This window comes from Stenella coeruleoalba (genome assembly GCF_951394435.1).
Source record: "Stenella coeruleoalba genome assembly, chromosome: 5".
NCBI lineage: Eukaryota > Metazoa > Chordata > Mammalia > Artiodactyla > Delphinidae > Stenella > Stenella coeruleoalba.
Window position 1 is genome coordinate 92,282,074 of NC_137150.1, and position 22,816 is coordinate 92,304,889.

Here is a 22,816-nt window from a genome sequence, read left to right on the forward strand (position 1 = left end):
GGGAGGTATTTAAGTGTGATGTGATTGATATATATATGTCACATCACATTTTTAAATACAGAAGTGTTTTAATCATATATATAATGTCTAATACTCCAAATACAGTTAAAATATTATAATATTTGCCTATTAAGTGATTTGAATATCTTGGAATAATCCTTTATAGATGGTATAACCAGTTCATGTATTAATTAATGTTTTTCAATTTTACATATTCTAAAAAGGAAGATTTCTTTATTAAAGAAGTGTGGGAATTATAGTAGACTGGGGTGAGCATGGCCTTTAGAATCAGATCGGTTTGATACCTGACTTATCTTCTTAGAAGCTAAACGTACTTGGGAGTTATGGAATCTCTCTAAACCTCAATTTTCTGCTGTGAAACGGAGGATATTTAATACTATTTATAACAGTTCAGGATTAAAAAAGATAACGTATAGATGGCCCAAGCACACAGAATGAGCTCAATAAATATTAATTACTTTCTCTGACGCACATAGCTGGCTCTACCTTACTTGGAGGGGGAAGCATTTCTAGGTTCATGCCTAGGTAACTCCAGATGGTACGCTGAACAGGCAAGGGTCCTCTTAAGTCAGTTCCCAGGACAGCCACGTGGGAGGCCCACAATAAGTGTGACTCTATGGCTGAAAAGGGAGATACACGCATTATAGAAATCACCCCTTGTGAAATCGGGGACTAGTTGAAGAGGCTTACCTGACATCATAGGAGGGCATGGACAATTTTATTTTGCTGAATTACTTCTCCAGGGAGATGGGGAGTCACAATGAGTTTTCCACTCTTTAATAAAGACAACTACTTTCTATGCATGAACATCCTAGTTTAGACAAGAGGCAGACAGCTGTGAGAGATATGTGAAGACATATTTCAGTTTTATTATCTTTTAGGCATAGACGGGTATGTTAATCCATTTCCACATACAAGTCCTGTAATCACAGATAGGGAGTGAACCTTGAACTGGCAAAACCTGTCTCCTGTTGCCAGAGAGTTACGTTTGGAAAGACGAAACCTCAAAGGTTGAGGACTGTGCATTATATTCCTTCCCAGCCTTGCTGTGCTTATGGCTGCAGTTGCACACATAAGCTTTCCGTTTTATCCAGGCATTGATTCACTGGTAACGATGTTGTCTCTTTTTTCCCCAGGCAAACTTTCTGCTTTCAGTCCAAAGCTCAGAGTTTCCCATGTTCTGCTCTCTAGGTTCTGACAGCTGTTTTTGGACTTAGTTAACCATAGACGCCAAGAAATAATTGCAGTAAAAACCTCTCTTTCTATTGTTGCATTGCTTCTTTATGCAAATGTCTCTTAGGAATTAAACTTTGAACCTTTGATCTCTCACACCAAAAGATAAAAAGAAAAAATATTTATATGGAAATAAGTTCATTTTAGTGTTCATGGTTTATTGTGGAAAGCAGGTGTTTAAAAATTTTAGAATTTTTTTAACAAAATTCTAAAGATAAAGGAAAAAAAATCACAGTATTTACAGAGATAACAGAATGGCGTAGCCATGCAAAACAATAACTTTGGTTTTTCCCCTTTCACTTTGGTTTAAATATTGACCAAGATTCAATTTTTTCCTGCCAAATAAAACTTCAATAAATCAAAGTTTAGAGGCAAAATAACATATTTTCTTTTTTCCCATAATATTTTATACAGCATCGAGTCTAATAGGATATTTTATGTATTTAATTCATACCAATACACTATAGGAAGCTTTTATTAAACTGAGTCACTATTGCTCAGACAGCAAATGGTTTACAAATGTACAACAACGTGTGTTTCTAAATAATGCAGAAGTGGCAAAGTATTTATTCCTAATCTTCATCTGACTTTAATCTTCAATTTATTTTTCATTGCCTTCCTAATTTTTTATTCCATCAATCTAAAAAACAAACACGAGTCTTCCTTTCCTCCAAAAGAACACAGTTCTATACCTGGAAATCTGATGTTCATTTTTCTTCAATAAAGTTATGTAAATCCGTGACAAAAATGGCCATGCCGTGTTCTCCCAGAAACCAGGCTTCTGCTTGAAAGAGCAAAGTTTAAAAGTCTAGTCCCAAGTAGCTATTGGCCCATATCCAGCCTACTTCAAAAAGTTTCCATTTACACTACCACCCTATAAATTTCCTCCAGCATAAAACATGTTTATAAAGTTACAAATTTGAATGTAATTAAAGGTATATAGACATTTTATTATTATACTTTTTGATGTACTGCTTGATAAATTATGTACCAGTTAAAAACACTAAATGATCTCAAGGTGCATTCAATATCTGTAGCGTAGTTAACAAAAACACACGAAAAAAATATATATTCTATATTCTGTGGAAAATAACACAGCTTTGATAATGATCACTGTTAAAAATCTCCAATTCTGACTGATAACCTTTTTTTTTAAAGGAAATAGGTATAATTTTAAGGCAGTGGATAACCCAAAGGATTTAATTCCAATTTTCAATTACAGTGATTTACATAGTGACCTATGAAAATGGGAATGTTATCCATGATATTTTCAAACTGTCTCTCATTCATTGATTTGTTTTCTTATTTTGACAGAAAATAATTTACTAGCAGGTGTCTCTAAAGGTAAATGCTACCCAAATTCTACGTGATGTTTTTTTCAGAATAGGCAAAATTGTCAGTTTGGGAGCACCATTATTATGTGTGTGTCCATACATGCGTGTGATTTCCTTGAGAGTCAGCTGGTGGCATGTACACAGAAGTAGTTCATCTGGTGCTTATCAACCTCACTCTTTGCCTCCTCTTCCCTAGTGATAAAAATCAGTTTTTGATTAGGGCAACGTGTGTCCCCAATCGTCACAAGCTGCCACCTTTGGGATTTAGGTGCTTGTGAGAGAGTCTGGGGGCATTACTGATAGCAATCAGAATCAGAAATGTACCTGCTCAGATTATCCATATAAACAATTGAAATAAAAGCGTCACATTATACACCAGATTAACAGCAACTCCCAGAACAAAGCTTACAGTGTATAAAAATAGCTACGTAAAAAATTTACATAAAAGGCAAACCAAAAAGGAATTCTCAGTGCAGACATTTACAGAAAAGAAAATCAAACCAACACAACATATGACCTATTATCATGGCTGCCAAAACTTGTTGTTATTGTTTGTAATTTCATTTCATTGTTTTATTTGAGATAATTCTCTAAAATCCTGTGACAGCTTGGTAGAATGAACTGCTTAACACTTGAACCATGAATTGCTGTCAATGTCTCTGTATATGTCTTAAATACAATCCACGTTCATGCTTCAATTGGTCTATATAGTTTTCTTTTCTCTGAAATGATGAAAAAAACCACAATTCAGATAAGTTACCATAGCAATCACTTTTCACAATCAACATATGCTTTGTACTGAAAGTGATACTTCATAAGAGCTTTTTTTTTTTTTTCATAAGAGCTTTTTATAAAGCTCCACTGTCCCGGAACCTAACTGTAATCCCAGGTATTGCTGCAGCTCTTCAACTAATAATCTTTTTGAATTGTTGAAAGTATTTTTGTGAAAACTGCTTAATTCTTATGAAAATTATGAGGTTTTTCAGGAAAATATTTCATTCTGTTTCTCTTCAGGTTAACAAACTCACTTATCCCTTCAAATCACACTCCATTTTGTGGGTTTTGTCCTCAAGCTCAATTTTCCTTTGAGAATTTACTCTATCTGATTTTGAAGAAAAAAGACGGCAAACTCTACATTTACAGAGGATTGAGGAACGAATCAGAAATAAGAATCAGGTGGGAATGCTGTGTACTTGGTCTCCAGTGGAAGGCAGGATAAGGGAAGGAATTCAGATCTCACTCCTTTCACCCAATCATTTTGAGATTCTGGTTTCCAGATTATAAAAATGTCTTATTTCAATCATTCTTATTTTTCTTTCCTGTGTGCATTCTTCTAATTGCAATTCTTTCCCTTGCTCCTTATCTCCTCTATGGGATTAATTTAGGTGACCTACTCGAATCATAACTTGTGGTTTATTTATAATGAACCAAAGTTTTACTATGGCTGTTGGGGATTTTTATATATTTGAGTAAACTATAGTAACACTATTCTCAAGGACACAAAAAATAATTTGTCCAAATGGCTTCTCTGTTTGACTGGCTCAAGAGAACATAAATAAAAATAAAAAGTTCAAATTGAAAGTGGCAATACCATGGAAACATACCTCTTTTGGAGATTATCTTAAAAATCACACTCATATAGCTATTATATATTGATGTATGCAATGTATATGCATGCATATATATTATATTGATATATACGTAATACACACATACATATATATGCACATATAGATCCATACACATATATAATATATACACTATTTGGAAAAGTGTGTGTGTGTACACACACACAAATTTGTTAGTCTGTTCATTAGAATGATTTGAGAGATGGCTGTATAAATATGCTGACACTCTTAAGTATATTAAATCCTTGGATTAAAATTTTTATATTTTAAAATTATTCTCATAATTGCTTTTAAAAATAAAGTATGAGAATTTCTTCTCATCTAATCAAAATATCAATTTATAAAATTAAGATTTTTGTACTCAGCAAAATTTTTGGCATTAGAATAAAAAATGCTCATTGAATGTTAAAATCTCAAAATTGATTTCAATTATTCTGAGGATAATGATTTTTATTCAGAGGATGGGGAATCCGTTGAGATTCCATACTTCTGAGAATACTTTCTGAGTAACCAAAGTTTCCTTTTGAAAAACTCTCTTCCTGTTTGAAAGCTGTAATTATAAGGTATCTTAATGTCAAGGCTTTCCCTTTCATCTCTAGGATGTTTCATACTTTCCTGGGAATTATTTCTGTAAACCTCAAACAGCCTACCCACCTGGACAACAAGTGGAACAGTTTCTCTCTTAGGCTTCTGTTTTGTGATTGTTTTCTTCTAACTTTTTGTTTTCTTCCAGATTACCAAGATCCTTGTTTACATGTTTTGATGCAGTCCTATGAGAGAATTAAACATTATCACATTGACACACACATATTTAACCTTTCTTATTTTTAATTTTAGGGTTCACATTAATGTATCTTTGAAAAGCAAATGTTATACATCTAATACAGGTAAGCCCCTAGGACAAACAATTCCACATCTGTGAGCCTTGACTGGTAACAGAACACATTCCACTGAAATTACCTTGGTTGTACTGTTGCATTAAATGTATGCTAAGAGAAAAAGAAGTCAGTTATTTTGAACACAGACTATACATACTTAGTTGCATCATGTTTTTGGCTGGGTTGATTTTCTTTCTACTTTCCGGGAAGTAATTATTATCATTTGATAGTCAAAATTTTCATTCTGGGAAAATACATCCTGCAAAAATTTTCTGAAGAAGTTTCATTAGGGGCTTTCAGTTTCTGCATTCCCTATTATGCATCCATGTTGAACCAATGTCCTGTATCCTAGCAGAAGATAAGGCAGCTCCAGTGTGGTGGTTCTCAAACTGTGGCCCCAGACCAGCAGTATCAGCACCCCCTGGGAACGTGACAGAAGTGAAAATTCTGAGGCCCCACCATAGAAGCGTGTAAAAGAAACTCTGGGTATGGGGCCTGCAATCTATGACAAACAAGACCTCCTAGTGGTCCGGCTGCATGTAGTTTGAGAACCACTGCCCTAGTGGCTTCCAGGGTTACACACGACTACTAGATTCTCTCTTTTAAGAGCTGAAATCAGGTTTTCTTAAACACACAGCTAAATTCCTTGGTTTTGTGACCATTTGAGAGAAATCATAACTGTATTTCCAAGGGTGTACTATTTCCTTACCTCCTTCCTCCCTCCCTCCCCTCTCTCTTCCTTCCTTCCATTCCTCCTTTATTCCCTAACTCTCTCCTTGTTATAAGCACATCAGGGGAATCACAGTGATATGGTACTTCAAATTATTACTGCTATATAATTCCTAGTAATATTTCTACTTTTATATAAAAATTATATAGTACCAGACGTGTCTCTTGGTTAAGGAAGCTAGGGTAGAAAACTCCATTTTTCCCTAAAAGTATTTCTATGCTTTAAATAGAACTCCTTAACTCATTTGCTAAGAATCACAACTTAATAGTGTGATAGTGTTAAGAGTGTCATAGTGTTAATAGTGTGTAACTGTGTATGATTTATGTCCAAGTGAGATAAAGACATATGGCTCATTCATACTGAGACATTCATTATATTTAGCCTAAATTTAATTTAATTTGTGATTTTAAAATTCTTAATTTAGCTTAAACTACAGCCTTCTAAATTGATTCATAAGCAGGAGAGCAACCTCAAACCTTGCCAACATGATTGAGTCCTATAATATGTGACAGTATATATATATATATGAATTTACATGTATAAAATAAAGGTATATATGCCATCTACATTATATATATCACATTATACATATATATATATACATATATACATATATATATATATACACACATATATACATACCACAGATCTTTTGAGGTCTAGTCTCTTTTGCTAATAAGTTACTTAACTAGTAACGAATAAAATCTTAGTAACCTCAATAATATCCACACAAGATAATGTACCTATCATAAGAGTACAGTTCAATGAAAAAACTGGGTGCATGAATGTAACTAGTACCTAGTTCAAGAAATAAAATAGTTGCAGATGAAGAAATCCCCAATTATACTCCCTTCCAGTCACTTCTACTTCTCCAAAGGTTACTATAATCCTCATATCTCACAGAATGGTTTTACCTGGTTTTATAATTTGTTATAAATGGAATCATACCACATGTATTCATTTGTCTGCCTTTTATTTAAACTCAACTTTATGTTTGTGACATTCATATATAATGTTGCATGTAGTTGTAGGTTGTTTATTTTCATTGCTGTATATGTTATTGGGCTTATTTATCTATTTTACTGGTGACAGACATTCTTGCTCTTTATTCTTTCTGGGATTTCACTTATACATAAATTAGACCTTTTGTGTGTGTCCCACATGTCTCTCATTTTCTTGTGTATCTTATCTATTCTTTTTCCTCTCTGTGCTTCAACTTGGATGTTTTCTATTGATCTGTATTCCAGTTTACTTCTCTTATGTTCTGCTGTGGCCAGTCTGCTTTTAAATTTATCCACCAAAGACCTATTTTTTTTTTAAAAGGTCAAGTCTTTTATTTATATATTTATTTATGGCTGCATTGGGTCTTCGTTGCTGTGCACGGGCTTTCTCTAGCTGTGGAAAGCAGGGGCCACTCTTTGCTGCAGTGCACGGGCTCTAGGCATGTGGGCCCCAGCAGCTGTGGCACACGGGGGCTCAGTAGTTGTGGCTCGTGGGCTCTAGAACGCAGGCTCAGAAGCTGTGGCGCATGGGCCCAGTTGCTCCGTGGCATGTGGGATGCTCCCAGACCAGGGCTCCAACCTGGCTCTCATGCATTGGCAGGCAGATTCCTAACCACTGTGCCACCAGGGAAGTCCCCAAAGACCTATTTTTTAATATTATGTGAAGTCCCCAAAAACTTATTTTTTAATAGTATCTTTTTCAAGTCTAAAATGTCAATTTGATTTTTAAATATTTTAAAGTACATTTCTATTTTCTATTCCATTCATCTCCTTTGGCCATCTTTTCTTCCCCTTTCGATATCTTATTTATAGTTATTTTAATATCCTTGCCTGTTAACTACAATACCCAAATAATGCATAGATCTGCTTGTCTATTTTTCCTCTTGATTATTAATTATATTTTCTTGACTCTTTGCATATCTAGTCCTTTTTTTTTTGCATGACACCATATATAAAATAACAGAAGAGACTACATATGATGCTATTTTCCATCACATAAGGTCCCCCCTTTACTGCAGATAGGTGAGGAGATAGGGTCTGAAGCTCAGTTGCAGTTTTAGTAAGACTCAGTCTACCTCTGGTTTGTCCCTACTCCTAAGTCATGGACCTCTCAAGTTTCTGATTGAGACTCTGGCATGTTTTGCTTTCTTCAGATCTTAAACACAGAGAGATCCAGCTCTTCCATTCAGTGAGTCTCTACCCAGACCTCCAGCCATCTGTCCCATGACACTTCAAATGTGGCCAATCTCTTTAGTCTCCCTGAGTTGAGTGTAAGCTCCTTGATAATAAGGACGATGTTTTATTATATCTTACTGTCTGATTATAGTAGGCATCCAAAAGATATTTTTTTCCTGCATTGAACTAACTGACTTTATTACAGTTTATATCTAATCCCTTTTACTGCTCCTGATGATATTAGTGTTCAGCAACATGAAGTCAATACTGACCCAGCTGCTTTTTTACAGATAGGTAAAATAGAGAAAATACTACATTGAAATGACAGAACTTGAGTGACGTCTTACTCCAATGTTTTCAGGTAAAACTGAACAAAATTATATGCATAAACATGTACGTTGATTATTCTAATAGCACCTTGCTACATATGCTAATATATACTAATAACTATAATTTCTATAAATCAGTAAGATATTGTGGCAATCAAGGAAAACTACATGACTCTCGAAACCTTTTTCTTTTATTCTCCTTGCATCCTCTCAACTCCCTGACTTTTCCTTCATTCCTTTTCTCTCTACTTTTCTTTTCACTCCCTCTCTTTCTCTTTTATTCTTTCAAACTCACTTCATTAAATAATGTTCTTTCCTCCAAAGTAAAAATTCCAACTTGCAGGGAGCCAGTAGAGAGAGAGACAGATAAAAGAGTCAATGTTGTATAAGTATAAAAATAAAATAAAATAAAATAAATTTAGCAATGTAATAAATCAATTTTGCAATTGTGGTTTTTTTCAACCTACTTTGACCAGTATGGGAAGAAGGAAGTTATAATAAATTTGAGGACATAATATTTTCACAACTTAAAAATAAATCATGGACCAGTCCCTCCCATCAGGAAACTTGCACAAGCCTCTTAGATAGCCTCATCCACCAGAGGGCAGACAGCAGAAGCAAGAACTACAATCCTGCAGCCTGTGGAACAAAAATGACATTCTCAGAAAGACAGACAAGATGAAAAGGCAGAGAGCTATTTACCAGATGAAGGAACAAGATAAAACCCCAGAAAAACAATTAAATGAAATGGAGATAGGCAACCTTCCAGAAAAAGAATTCAGAATAATGATAGTGAAGATGATCCAGGACCTTGGAAAAAGAATGGAGGCAAAGATCAGGAAGATGCAAGAAATGCTTAACGAAGACCTAGAATAATGAAAGAACAAACAAACAGAGATGAACAATACAATAAATGAAATGAAAACTACACTAGAAGGACTCAATAGCAGAATAACTGAGGCAGAAGAACAGATAAGTGACCTGGAAGACAGAATGGTAGAATTCACTACTGTGGAACAGGATAAAGAAAACAGAATGAAAAGAAATAAAGACAGCCTAAGTGACCTCTGACACAACATTAAACGCAAAAACATTCGCATTATAGGGGTCCCAGAAGGAGAAGAGAGAGAGAAAGGACCCGAGAAAATATTTGAAGAGATTATAGTCGAAAACTTCCCTAACATGGGAAAGGAAATAGCGACCCAAGTCCAGGAAGCACAGAGAGTCCCATACAGGATAAACCCAAGGAGAAACACACCAAGACACATAGTAATCAAATTGGCAGAAATTAAAGACAAAAGAAATTCTTGAAAGCAGCAAGGGAAAAACAACAAATAACATACAGGGGAACTCCCATAAGGTTAACAGCTGATTTCTCAGCAGAAACTCTACAAGCCAGAAGGGAGTGGCATGATATACTTAAAGTGATGAAAGGGAAGAACCTACAACCATGATTACTCTACCCGGCAAGGATCTCATTCAGATTCGATGGAGAAACCAAAAGCTTTACAGACAAGCAAAAGCTAAGAGAACTCAGTACCACCAAAACAGCTCTATAACAAATGCTAAAGGAACTTCTCTAAGTGGGAAACACTAGAGAAGAAAAGGACCAACAAAAACAAACCCAAAACAATTAAGAAAATGGTCATAGGAACATACATATTGATAATTACCTTAAACATGAATGGATTAAATGCTCCAAGCAAAAGACACAGGCTTGCTGCATGGATACAAAAACAAGACCCATATATATGCTGTCTACAAGAGACCCACTTCAGACCTAGGGACACATACAGACTGAAAGTGAGGGGATGGAAAAAGATATTCCATGCAAATGGAAATCAAAAGAAAGCTGGAGTAGCAATACTCATATCAGATAAAATAGACTTTAAAATAAAGAATGTTACAAGAGACAAGGAAGGACACTACATAATGATCAAGGGATCAATCCAACAAAAAGATATAACAATTATAAATATATATGCACCCAACATAGGAGCACCTCAATACATAAGGCAACTGCTAAGAGCTATAAAAGAGGAAATTGACAGTAACACAATAATAGTGGGGGACTTTAACACCTCACTTACACCAATGAACAGATCATCCAAAATGAAAATAAATAAGGAAACAGAAGGTTTAAGTGACACAATAGACCAGATAGATTTAATTGATATTTATAGGACATTCCATCCAAAAACAGCAGATTACATTTCCTTCGCAAGTGCACACAGAACATTCTCCAGGATAGATCACATCTTGGGTCACAAATCAAGCCTCAGTAAATTTAAGAAAATTAAAATCATATCAAGCATATTTTCTGACCACAATGCTATGAGATTAGAAATGAATTACAGAGAAAACAACATAAAAAACACAAACACATGGAGGCTAAACAATACATTACTAAATAACAAAGAGACCACTGAAGAAATCAAAGAGAAACTCAAAATATACCTAGAGACAAAAGACAATGAAAACACAATGATCCAAATCCTATGGAATGCAGCAAAAGCAGTTCTAAGAGGAAGTTTATAGCTATAAAAGCGTACCTCAAGAAACAAGAAAAATCTCAAATAAAATATCTAATCTTACACCTAAAGGAAGTAGAGAAAGAAGAACAAACAAAACCCAAAGTTAGCAGAAGGAAAGAAATCATAAAGATCAGAGCAGAAATAAATGAAATAGAAACAAAGAAAGCAATAGGAAAGATCAATAAAACTAAAAGCTGCTTCTTTGAGAGGATAAACAAAAGTGATTAGCCAGATGCATCAAGAAAAAGAGGAAGAGGACTTAAATCAATAAAATTAGAAATGAAAAAGGAGAAATTACAACAGACACTGCAGAAATACAAAGCATCCAAAGAGACTACTACAAGCAACTCTATGCCAATAAAATAGACAACCTGGAAGAAATGCACAAATTCTTAGAAAGGTGTAACCTTCCAGACTGAACCAGGAGGAAATAGAAAATATGAACAGACCAATCACAAGTAATGAAATTGACACTGTGATTAAAAATCTTCCAACAAACAGAAGTCCAGGACCAGATGGCTTCACAGGTGAATTCTATCAAACATTTAGTGAAGAGCTAACACCCCTCGTTCTCAAACTCTTCCAAAAAATTGCAGAGGAAGGAAAATTCTCAAACTCATTCTATGAGGCCACCATCACCCTGATACCAAAACCAGACGAAGGTACTACAAAAAAAGAAAATTACAGACCAATATCACTGATGAATATAGATGGAAAAATTCTCAACAAAATACTAGCAAACAGAATCCAACAACACATTAAAAGGATCATACACCATGATCAAGTGGGATTTATCCCAGGGATGCAAGGATTCTTCAATATATGCAAATCAATCAATGTGATACACCATATTCACAGACTGAAGAATAAAAACCATATGATCACCTCAATAGATGCAGGAAAAGCATTTGACAAAATTCAACACCCATTTGTGATAAACAGTCTCCAGAAAGTGGGCATAGAGGGAACCTACCTCAACATAATAAAGGCCATGTATGACAAACCCACAGGAAACGTCTCTCTCAATGGTGAAAAATTGAAAGCATTTCCTCTAAGATCAGGGACAAGACAAGGATGTCCACTCTCACCACTATTATTCAACACAGTTTTGGAAGTCCTAGCCACAGCAATCAGAGAAGAAAAAGAAATAAAATGAATAGAAATTGGAAAAGAAGAAGTAAAACTGTCAGTGTTCACAGATGACATGATAATATACACAGAGAATCCTAAAGATGCCACCAGAAAACTACTAGAGCCAATCAATGAAATTGGTAAAGTTGCAGGATACAAAATTAATGCAAAGAAATGTCTTGCATTCCTATACACTAATGATGAAAAATCTGAAAGAGAAATTAAGGAAAAACTCCCATTTACCACTGCAACTAAAAGAATAAAATATCTAAGAATAAACCTACCCAGGGAGACAAAGACCTGTATGCAGAAAACTATAAGACACTGATGAAAGAAATTAAAGATGATACCAACAGACGGAGAGATATACCATATTCTTGGATTGGAAGAATCAATATTGTGAAAGTGACTATACTACCCAAAGCAATCTACAGATTCAATGCAATCCCTATCAAATTACCAATGGCATTTTTTATGGAACTAGAACAAATAATCTTAAAATTTGTATGGAAACACAAAAGACCCTGAATAGCCAAAGCAGTCTTGAGCGAAAAAAATGGAGCTGGAGAAATCAGACTCCCTGACTTCAGACTATATTACAAAGCTACAGTAATGAAGACAATTTGGTACTGGCACAAAAACAGAAACATAGATCAGTGGAACAAGATAGGAAGCCCACAGATAAACCCACACACCTATGGCCAACTAATCTATGACAACGGAGGCATGGATATACAATGGAGAAAAGACAGTCTCTTCAATAAGTGGTGCTGGGAAAACTGGACAGTTACATGTAAGAGAATGAAATTAGAACACTCCCTAACACCGGACATAAAAAGAAACTCAAAATGGATTAGAGACCTAAATGTAAGACCAGACACTATAAAACTCTTAGAGGAAAACACAGGAAGAACACTCTTTGACATAAATCATGGCAAGATCTTTTTTGATCCACCTCCTAATGTAATGGAAATAAAAACAAAAATAAACAAATCGACGTAATGAATCTTCAAAGCTTTTGCACAGCAAAGGAAACCATAAACAAGAAGAAAAGACAACCCTCAGAATGGGAGAACATATTTGCAAATGAATCATCAGACAAAGGATTAATCTCCAAAATATATATATAGCTCATGCAACTCAATATTAAAAAAACAAACAACCCAATCCAAAAACGGGCAAAAGACCTAAATAGATATTTTTCCAAAGAAGACATACAGGTGGCCTAGAAGCACATGAAAAGCTGCTCAATGTCACTAATTATTAGAGAATTGCAAATCAAAACTACAATGAGGTATCACCTCACACCAGTTAGAATGGACATCATCAGAAAATCTACAAACAACAAATGCTGGAGAGAGTGTGGAGAAAAGGGAACCCTCTTGCACTGTTGGTGGGAATGTAAATTGATACAGTCACTAAGGAGAACAGTATGGATGTTCCTTAATAAACTAGAAATAGAATCACCATATGACCCAGTAATGCCACTACTGGGCATATACCCAGAGAAAACCATAATTCAAAAAGACACATGCACCCCAAATATTCATTGCAGCAGTATTTACAGTAGCCAGGTCATAGAAGCAACCTAAATGCCCACCTACAGATGAATGGATAAAGAAGATGTGGTACATATATACAATGGAATATTACTCAGCCATAAAAGGAACGAAATTGGGTCATTTGTTGAGACGTGGATGGATCTAGAGACTGTCATACAGAGTGAAGTAAGTCAGAAAGAGAAAAACAAATATCGTATATTAACTCATATATGTGGAACCTAGAGAAATGGTACAGATGAACCAGTTTGCAGGTCAGAAATTGAGACACAGATGTAGAGAACAAACCTATGGACACCAAGGGGGGAAAGTGGCGTGGGGGTGGGGGTGGGGGTGTGATGAATTGGGTGATTGGGATTGTCATGTATACACTGATGTGTATAAAATTGATGACTAATAAGAACCTGCTGTATAAAAATAAATAAAACAAAATTCAAAAATTATAAACAAACAAACAATTAAATAAATAAAATAAAAAAAGCATGGACTATAAGAAGCTCTTGTAATAGTAATGATTAAAAAAGCAACCCACTTCTATTTTGTCAATCCTTACATTTATAACATTATAAACTCTCAGGAAAATACAGAATAAGCTATATGGCTATACTTGAGAGTAACAAGAAGAAATTAGAAACTGAAGGAAAGTTGACCCCTATACTGGGTGAGCTCTACTTTTGCATAAGTTTTCCTCTGAGGGCCTCTCCCATTTGCAGAGGCATAGGCTAACTAGAACTAAACCTTGAAATCAAGGGTAATAAAACCTCAAAAAAGGAGAGAGCCAAAGAGTGGTGAGGAGCCCAGATTTGTGTGTAAACTACACAAATGATCTCTAAACTGCATGTGTGGAAGAAATTTCATGTAGCCTAGAAGAAAGCAACACCTGGAAAGCTTAAAAACCTGACATAGATTTTAGCTGTTACCCATACAGAGGAGACAGAGTTTGTAGTTGAACCTCACCAAGCCAGGAGTTATTGGCAATCATGTCAATCTTTCTATTGAAATCCCAGAAAAACTTAGTAAAGACTATGTGTCAAGATTCAGCATTCACCCTAAGACAGATGTGAAATATAAAATGTAACAGTAACTGTGACATGATCAAGGAAATCAGCCAGTAATCTAATTCTCTGCCAGGAAAAACAATCCATATCCTTTAGCCTATACAGTAGAACCTAGGATCTCTACAACGTATCACCAAACAAAGAATAGTTATGAATAAGAAGTTACCACACATAAAAACGAAGAGTAAAATAATGTAACACAAAGTCCAGAGAATGTCCTTGGATAATAGAGACTGGAAATAACAGTTAAGAACTTTAAATCAGTATTACATAACATGTTCAATGACTTAAAGAAAAGTGTGGTAACAATGAGAGAACAGATAGAAATCTCAGTACTGAAAATGTAAACGAAAGTAATTCTACAACTTAAAACCACAATATTGGAAATTAACAATTCACTAAATTATCTTATCACCAGATTGGAGGTGCAGAATAAAGACTCAGTGAATGTAAGGACAAAAAATATAAATTATATATTCTAAAAAATTGAGAGAAAAATAATAGAAATAAAAGAAGCAGATCCTCAGTGACCTGTGGGACAATAGTGAGCAATCTAACAAATGTGTAATTGGAGTCCCAGTAGGAGAAGCAAAAGAGAATTGCGGCATAAAATATATTTGAAGAAACAATGAAAAATATTCCTAGATTTGTTGAAGTCCATTAACTTGCATCCAAAATGGTCAGCAGCTCCCAAGGAGGAATGATAAAAAGAAAAACACATCTAATTACATCATACTGAAAGTAACTGAAAGCAAATATAAAGACAATGATTTGAAAGTAGCCATAGAAAATTTGTTCAGGGGAACAATGACATGAAAAGCAGCTGATGTCTCATCAAGAAAACAATGCATAACAAAGTTAATTCAACATCTTTAAAATGCTGGAAAAAAAACCCTCAAACTAGAATTTTATATCTAGTAAAAATATATTTTAACCAAAAGCAAAATAAAGACATGTTAAATTGAATAAAAGAAAACTGGGAAAAATTATCACTAGCAGACCTGTGCTAAAAGAAGTATTAAAGAAAGTTCTTTGGTTGAAGGAAAATGATACTAGATGGAAACTCAGATATATAAGAAAGAATGAATATAGATTGTATATGTGCTAAAATATAAAATACTATTAAAATTTTTTCACAAAGACAACCAACTATTTAATGCTATATATATAGCATTATATATGACCTTTGAAAAATTGTATTTTCATTTAACCTCTTCCATCTTTTTTGCTCTTGTTGTCATATCCATTACAACTGCATACATTATAAACCTCACACTACAATTATATGGAGGAGGATAAATGAAGTTATAATGTTTTGGGGTTTTAGACTATTACATAAGTTGACTGTTATAAACTGAGTTCTTATTGAAATTCCTAGAGCAACCACAATAAAAGAATACAAAGACATATAGTTAAAAGGCCAGTAGATAAATTAAAATGTAATACTAAAACTTATTGGAGTGTCTCAAAAGAAGGCAGGAAAAGAGAAACAGAGGACAACTAGAAAACAAATAGGGAGCTGGTGGTCTTAAATGTAAATATATCAATAATTAAGTAAAATGTGGCGTGGCTAAATCCTCCAATTATAAAGTAAAAATTGTCAGACTATAATAAACAATCAAGACTCAACTGCATGCTGTATACAGGGGTTACGATTTTTTCTGAAAGGTCCGGATAGTAAATATCTTAGTCTTGCAGGCCACATGGATTTGTTTCAACTCTTCTGGCTTTGCAGCATAAAACAACACAGGTAACATGTAAAGAAATGGGCATGGCTGTGCTACGGTAAAACTTTATTTATGAAATTAAGCAGCAGCCTGGGAGTCATAGTTTGATCAGTCTCTCTGTACATGAGATGCACTTTAAATATAAAGAGATAACTGAAAATAAAAGGGTAGAAAAAGATACACATGTACACTGTAAGCATATGAAAACAGTATGGCTATATTAATATCTAGCAATGTAAAATTCAACACAAGGAGTATTACAACCATAATGAGAGACATTTAATAATTATAACAGGTTCAATACATAAGCAGGTCACAGCAATTGTTAGTGTATGTTCCTAATGAAAGCCTAAAGCAAAAAGTGACAGAACTAAAGGGAGAAATAGCCAAATATACAATATTAGAGAATATAACAGATCTTTCTCAGTAGCTGATAGGGTAAATGGACTAAAATTCAGTAAGCATGATCATAATGAAATAACTAGTACTGGGCTAGCTCTAGTACTGGAAATGTATGCTTGTAACCTTCTTATCAATGCATTATATGTGAAGTGATTTCACATAATTTGAAAAAAATCTATAAGAATAAGAGGATTTAAACAAACTATTATCTACTTTAACATAATATACTATAGAACACTCTACCCATCAGCCACCATACAAGTATTTTCAAGTGTTGAGTAGCATCCACCTGGAAATACTGCATGCCTGCATGCTAGGCCAAAAAAAACAAAAACAAGAAAAACCTCAATGCATTCAAAAGACTAAAAGCATACAGACTAGGCTGTCTGAACAAAATGGAATTAGATGAGAAATGTTTTGAAGTTAATAGAGTTCTAGTTACATGGCTCCAAAGTAGAAACCACAAGAGGAATATAAAAATATTTTGAACTGAGTAAATATGAAAATATAACATACTGAAATTTGTGGAATGCAGCTAACCCATTGCTGAGAGGGAGATTAAAATTTTAAAAGCTTAAGTTATAAAAAAAGAAATGCTAACATCAGTGATCTAAATTTTTCATTTACTTCATGAAATTAGAGAAAGAAGAGCAAGTCAAACTCTAAATAACTAGAAGAAAGAAAATAGTAATGACAAGAGCAAAAAAAAATTAAATTGAAAATAAGCAATAGAAACAAAAACAAAGCAAAAAGTTAGTTATTTGAAATCATCAAGAAAATTGAAAGCTCCCTAAAAAGACGATACATGATAATATGATATATGATAAAGGAACAAAACATAAATTAAGAAAATTACAGAACAATATTCCTCATGGATGTAGACAAAAAAATCCTTAATGAAACATTGGCAAATAGTATCCATCAATATATATATAAATTATGATACATCATAATAGAGTGGGATTTTTTCCAGGAATGCAAGATTGGCTTAACATTCAATCATCAATCAATGTAACTTACCATTGTATCAGAATAAAAAATATGAGAAAACAATATGATTATTTTTAGAAATAATGTAGATAGAATATAATATAGATGTAGATATAGAAATGGCATTTGAGAAAATTCAACAATGATTTGTGATAGAAACTCTTAGTAATCTAAGAATATTAAAAAATTTCTTCAACCTGTTAAAGGACATTGTGTTGGAAGGAATTTGGCCTTGCCCAAAGAGAGGTCTGGCCTTCGTGCTCAGTTCCTGGGAGATAATCTCTAAATAGTTAGAATTTTCTGAGTGATAGGAGTGGCTTTCTTATTTGTGGGGGGCTTCTTGGATCACACCTGATAGTTTATGCTGAGGAGATGTCTCAGGGCAGGGCCATCAACACCCAATCATCTTGGGGTGGAGACTGGCCACACCTGAAAGAACAATCATACAGTTTAGGATGGGGGCTTTGGGCCATTTGATATCAGCCTGACAGCTGGGGAAGGGAGAGGCTAGAGATTGAGTTCAACCACATGGATAATTAATCAATCAATCATGCCCATGTAATGAAGTCTCAACAAAAACTTTGGACACCAAAGTTCAGGTGAGCTTCTCAGATCAGCAATACTCCATGCTTTTGCCACTCATTGAGGCCAGTAGAGTAACAGGTCCCTGAGGACAAAGGAAACTTCACATTTAGAATCCTCCCAGACTCTGTCCTGCACTTCTCTTCTCTTAGTCAATTTTAATGTATCCTTTACTTGTCATGAATATAACCATGAGTTCTGTGAGTATTCTAGCAAATTATCAAACCTGAGCTTGAGTTGATAGCAGAAATGAGGGTAGTCTTATGTGAACTCTTCTCTCTAACTATGTATTTGGACCCTAACTCCTTGCAGCTGGAGTCAGAAGTCTTGGGCAGACATGGCAGTCTGGAGGACACTACCCTTAACTAACTCTGAGTAGGGAAATATGAAAAACGTACAGCTAATATCATACATAATGGCAAATACTGAACAATTCAATCTCTAAGATTGAGAATATGTAAAGATGTCTGCTCTCCACATTTCTATTCAACATTGTATTGAAAGTCTCTATGAGGGCAAAAAAATAAATAAAAAGCATATGAAATGGAAGAAAAGAAGTAACATTATTTCTATTTGCAGATAAAATGATTGTTTTCATAGAAATCTTAAGGAATTCACAGAACAACTAACAGAACAAGTGAATTTAGGAAGATGGTTGTATGCATTTCAACAGCAAAAATTAATTATATTTCTATATACTAATATTAAAATGGAAAATAAAACTCACAGAATAATTGCATTTATAATAGCTGCAAAGTACATAAAACATAAGAATGAACTTTGTAAGACATATCAACTGTCTACATTAAAATTTATAAAATATTGCTAAGAAAAAAAGGAAAATATTTAAGTAAATGGAGAGATATAGGATGGTCATGGTTTGGAAGACTAAATATTTTTAAGATGTTAAGTATATCCAAACTTATCTAGAAATTCAAAGCAACCATAGTCTCACAAAGCTTTAAAAATTGGGGTGGGGGGGAGGTAGAAAGTAACAAGTTGCTCAAGTTTATATGGAAACACAAAGATATAAAATTACTAACACAAGCAGAACATCAAAGTTGAAGGACTATTATGATGATGAGGATGAAGATGAGGATGACAAATATGCCAAGGCCAAAAGGAAGTTTTTTAACCAATGGTGCTAGAATGACTTGATATGTATATGCTATATATATATATATATATATATATATATAGCATAAAACAAGCAAATAAACTAACTTTATCTTGCACCACACACAAAATAGCAGATATATACTCAAATGTAAAACTATAAAATTTCTAGAAAAAGACATAGAGAAATATCTTTTCCACTTTGGAATAAGCAAAGATTTTGTAGAGTGGACACGGAAAGCAGTAAATATAATAGGAAAAAATTGATAAGTTGTTATTCATCAAAATTAAAAACTGCTCATCAAAAGACAGCATTAAGAAAAGAATAATCAAACCACAGACTTCGGCAACATATTTACAATATATAACAAAGGTTTTTGATATAGAATATGTAAAGAACCCTTACAGAGCAATTACATAAGACAAATAACAATAAAATCATAGGCAAAAGATTTGAATAGTCGCTGTACAAAAGAAGCTCACCAATAAGTACATGGAGCTTAAAATCATTAGGTCTCAGGAAAATGCAAGTTAAACCCAAAATTAGATATCATTTCACACCTCCTAGAATGGCTAAAATTAAACAGAACAACACCACCAAATTTATGCAAAGATGTAAAAGAACTGAAACTTTATATATTGCTGGTGGGGCTGCAAATAGGACAACTACTTTGAGAAAGCTGTTTGGCAATTTCTCATGAACAAGTATCTACCCTACAGCCTAGCAGTTCCATTTCTAGGTATTTGCCCAAGAGAATGAAAACATATGCCCACGAAAAATGCTTATATAGAAAGTTGGTTTTAGCCGTATTATTCATGACAGCCCATACTGGCTTGAAACTATCCAAGTGTCCATAGATAAGAGAATGGATTAAAATAATGTGATATATTCTAACAACGGACCACTACTCAGCAATTCTAAACAATTAAATCATTAATACATGTATTGATATCTCAGAAACGCTGTGTTAAAGGAAAGAAGCCAGATACGAGTACATTCTGTATAGTTCCATTTATATTAGGTTCCAGATTAAGAAAACATAATCTCTGGTGATAACAATCAGCATAGTGGTTGCCTAAGGGAAAAAGGATGGCAGGGCTGGACAGGAAGGAATTCCAAGGGAACTTTCTGAGGTGATGGGATGCTCTATATCATGACTGGAGTAATGGTTACAAAGGTACATAAATTTATCAAAACAGATTTAATTGCATATTTAATGTAAGCGAGTTTTACCTTAATATAACAACATTATACAGCGAAAAGCTAAAGCATGATCCTTATGGCCAGGGAGTGAAAGAACCAGGCAAAAAGTACAATGAGAATCTGGATACCTTTCCCATTTCCAATACTACTTACTTTCTAGGTGGATTTAGTATTTGTCTAGGGATGAAAAGTCGTTTCTGTGATTTTACCAAATTCTGTCAAATAAAAGAAGGAGGTATTCAGAGGAAAGGAGTAATTAGAATTCCCTCGAAGGAATTCTGTGGTATTCAGGGCAAATCATAATATCTTTCAGCATACCTTTCAGGTAAAATCAGGCTAAGAATCACTGCTCTCAGTCTGGCATTACAAAAAAGCGTTTGTTAAGAGCAACATGAAACATATTTGTAGAATAAGAGCTGAATAACTTCAAACTGATAATTTTCTTATTTTAAAGTTACAAAAGTAAAAACAATCTCCCTTCTTTTCTTAATTTCACTCTCCAAAATCATAACTGCTAACACTCTTATAATGCCTTAATGTGCCAGGCACTGTTCTAAGTGCTGCATAGGTATTAAATTATTTTAGCCTTAGGATATCTCTGTTTTACATTGAGACTAATAAACTTGCTTGTGGTCATAGAGCTAGCAAGTAGCAAAACCAGGATTCAAGCTCCAGCAGTCTGGCTTCCCAGTCCTGTTCCAAGTTATACAAATAAGCTAAGTGTTAACCACTGTGAAATGTACTAAATAGAAATAAAAATAGTGTTGCTGCTGGGGGAAGGGGTATTCACTGAGTCTATGTATATAAGATTTACTTGGAATTTTTAATGAATTTCTCCATTTTTGTTACTGAGAGTCCACTCTCTCTTGCAGGGAAAAGCCTCTAAAAATTATTCTGATTACTTTTGGGCTCAGTTTTGAGATTGATGTGGTAAAAATAATATAATTTTATGGAAGTGTCCTTTTTAATTTGGGGAAATTTCAGAGATTTGAAAGCAGGTTAGATTTCCATCTACTACTGGAAGAGAACAAAAATTTATTTAAACCATTCCCTTTAGCAATATTTTCAGTCAACATTTTTTTTTCAGTCAACTGATTTGAGGGATGAGTTTAAGGCATTAATAAAGACGAGCACTTGGGTTAAAATAAAAATTGTTACAATTATTTGTCTTAAATGTTCTCAATCAGTCAGCTTTTTTTATAACTTTAAAATGAGATAAAATTTAAATAATAGAATCACAATAAATTAATATTGGAAGACTCTCTAATTAGTGAGGCAGAGAGAAGAGTCTTGACCTTGGGGTCAGTGAGTCTGGGTTCTCATCCTCATGTGTCAAGACTTAGCTGCAAGTCCCTGGACAAGTCCCTCCTCTTAAGATGCTTGCCCTTCTGTAAATAGGGGACAATACGATCTACTCACAGGGCTGGTGTGAGGATAAATGTATAGTGTATGTGAAAGCCCCCAGCAGGTGACAGGGACTCACAAAACTGATGGTGAGTAATGGACAGCTGCCCAGGCCACATAGCTACTGAGTGGCCAAAGGGAGTTCAGTCCTCGCTCTCAACTCCCATTCTGTGTTATTTCTGTAAGTGCAGGGCTATTAAAGGTTCAAGTTGCTTTTAAATAACTTTTTAGAAGATTCTTAAACATTTTTGTGAGATTTTCCCCAGTACCATAAACTTGTTTCTAGATCTCCTTGAAAGGAAGTAGGGAACTAATCTAGTGGTGTCTTCTAAGTGTGCCTTTATTTATTTAATTTTTTTGGTACGCGGGCCTCTCACTGTTGTGGTCTCTCCCGTTGTGGAGCACAGGCTCCTGACGCGCAGGCTCAGCGGCCATGGCTCACGGGCCCAGCCACTCCGCGGCATGTGGGATCTTCCTGGACCGGGGCACAAACGCGTGTCCCCTGCATCGGCAGGCGGACTCTCAACCACTGCACCACCAGGGAAGCCCAGTGTGCCTTTATTTTAATGCTTCAGAGTTGCTAAGAGACTGGATGGAGGTGTTATTAATGCTACAGTAGAGATCATATTGCAGTATATAAATGTATCAAATCAACATGTGGTACACCTTAGATTTATACATTGTTATACGTCAATTATATCTCAGCTAACAAATAGGTTAGAGGGGGATGAAGGAGATAGGAAAAGTGAAGGAGGATAGGAGTTGCACACATAACCAGT

At 34.6% G+C, this 22,816-nt stretch overlaps 1 protein-coding gene across 4 annotated transcripts in view; it reads right to left on the bottom strand.

The window, feature by feature from the left end:
* Positions 1-255: 255 nt before the first annotated feature.
* ALCAM (activated leukocyte cell adhesion molecule) overlaps positions 256-22,816 on the bottom strand; it is a 201,735-nt gene continuing 179,174 nt past the window's right edge. For all 4 annotated transcript variants that reach the window (XM_079923418.1, XM_079923417.1, XM_079923419.1 and 1 more), the window contains 2 exons: positions 4,871-4,986; positions 256-3,310 (listed from right to left, as the gene is read on the bottom strand). In XM_079923418.1, the coding sequence (XP_079779544.1) occupies positions 4,899-4,986 (88 nt within the window). In that variant the 3' untranslated portion in view covers positions 256-3,310; positions 4,871-4,898. The remainder of the gene's footprint in view (positions 3,311-4,870; positions 4,987-22,816) is intronic.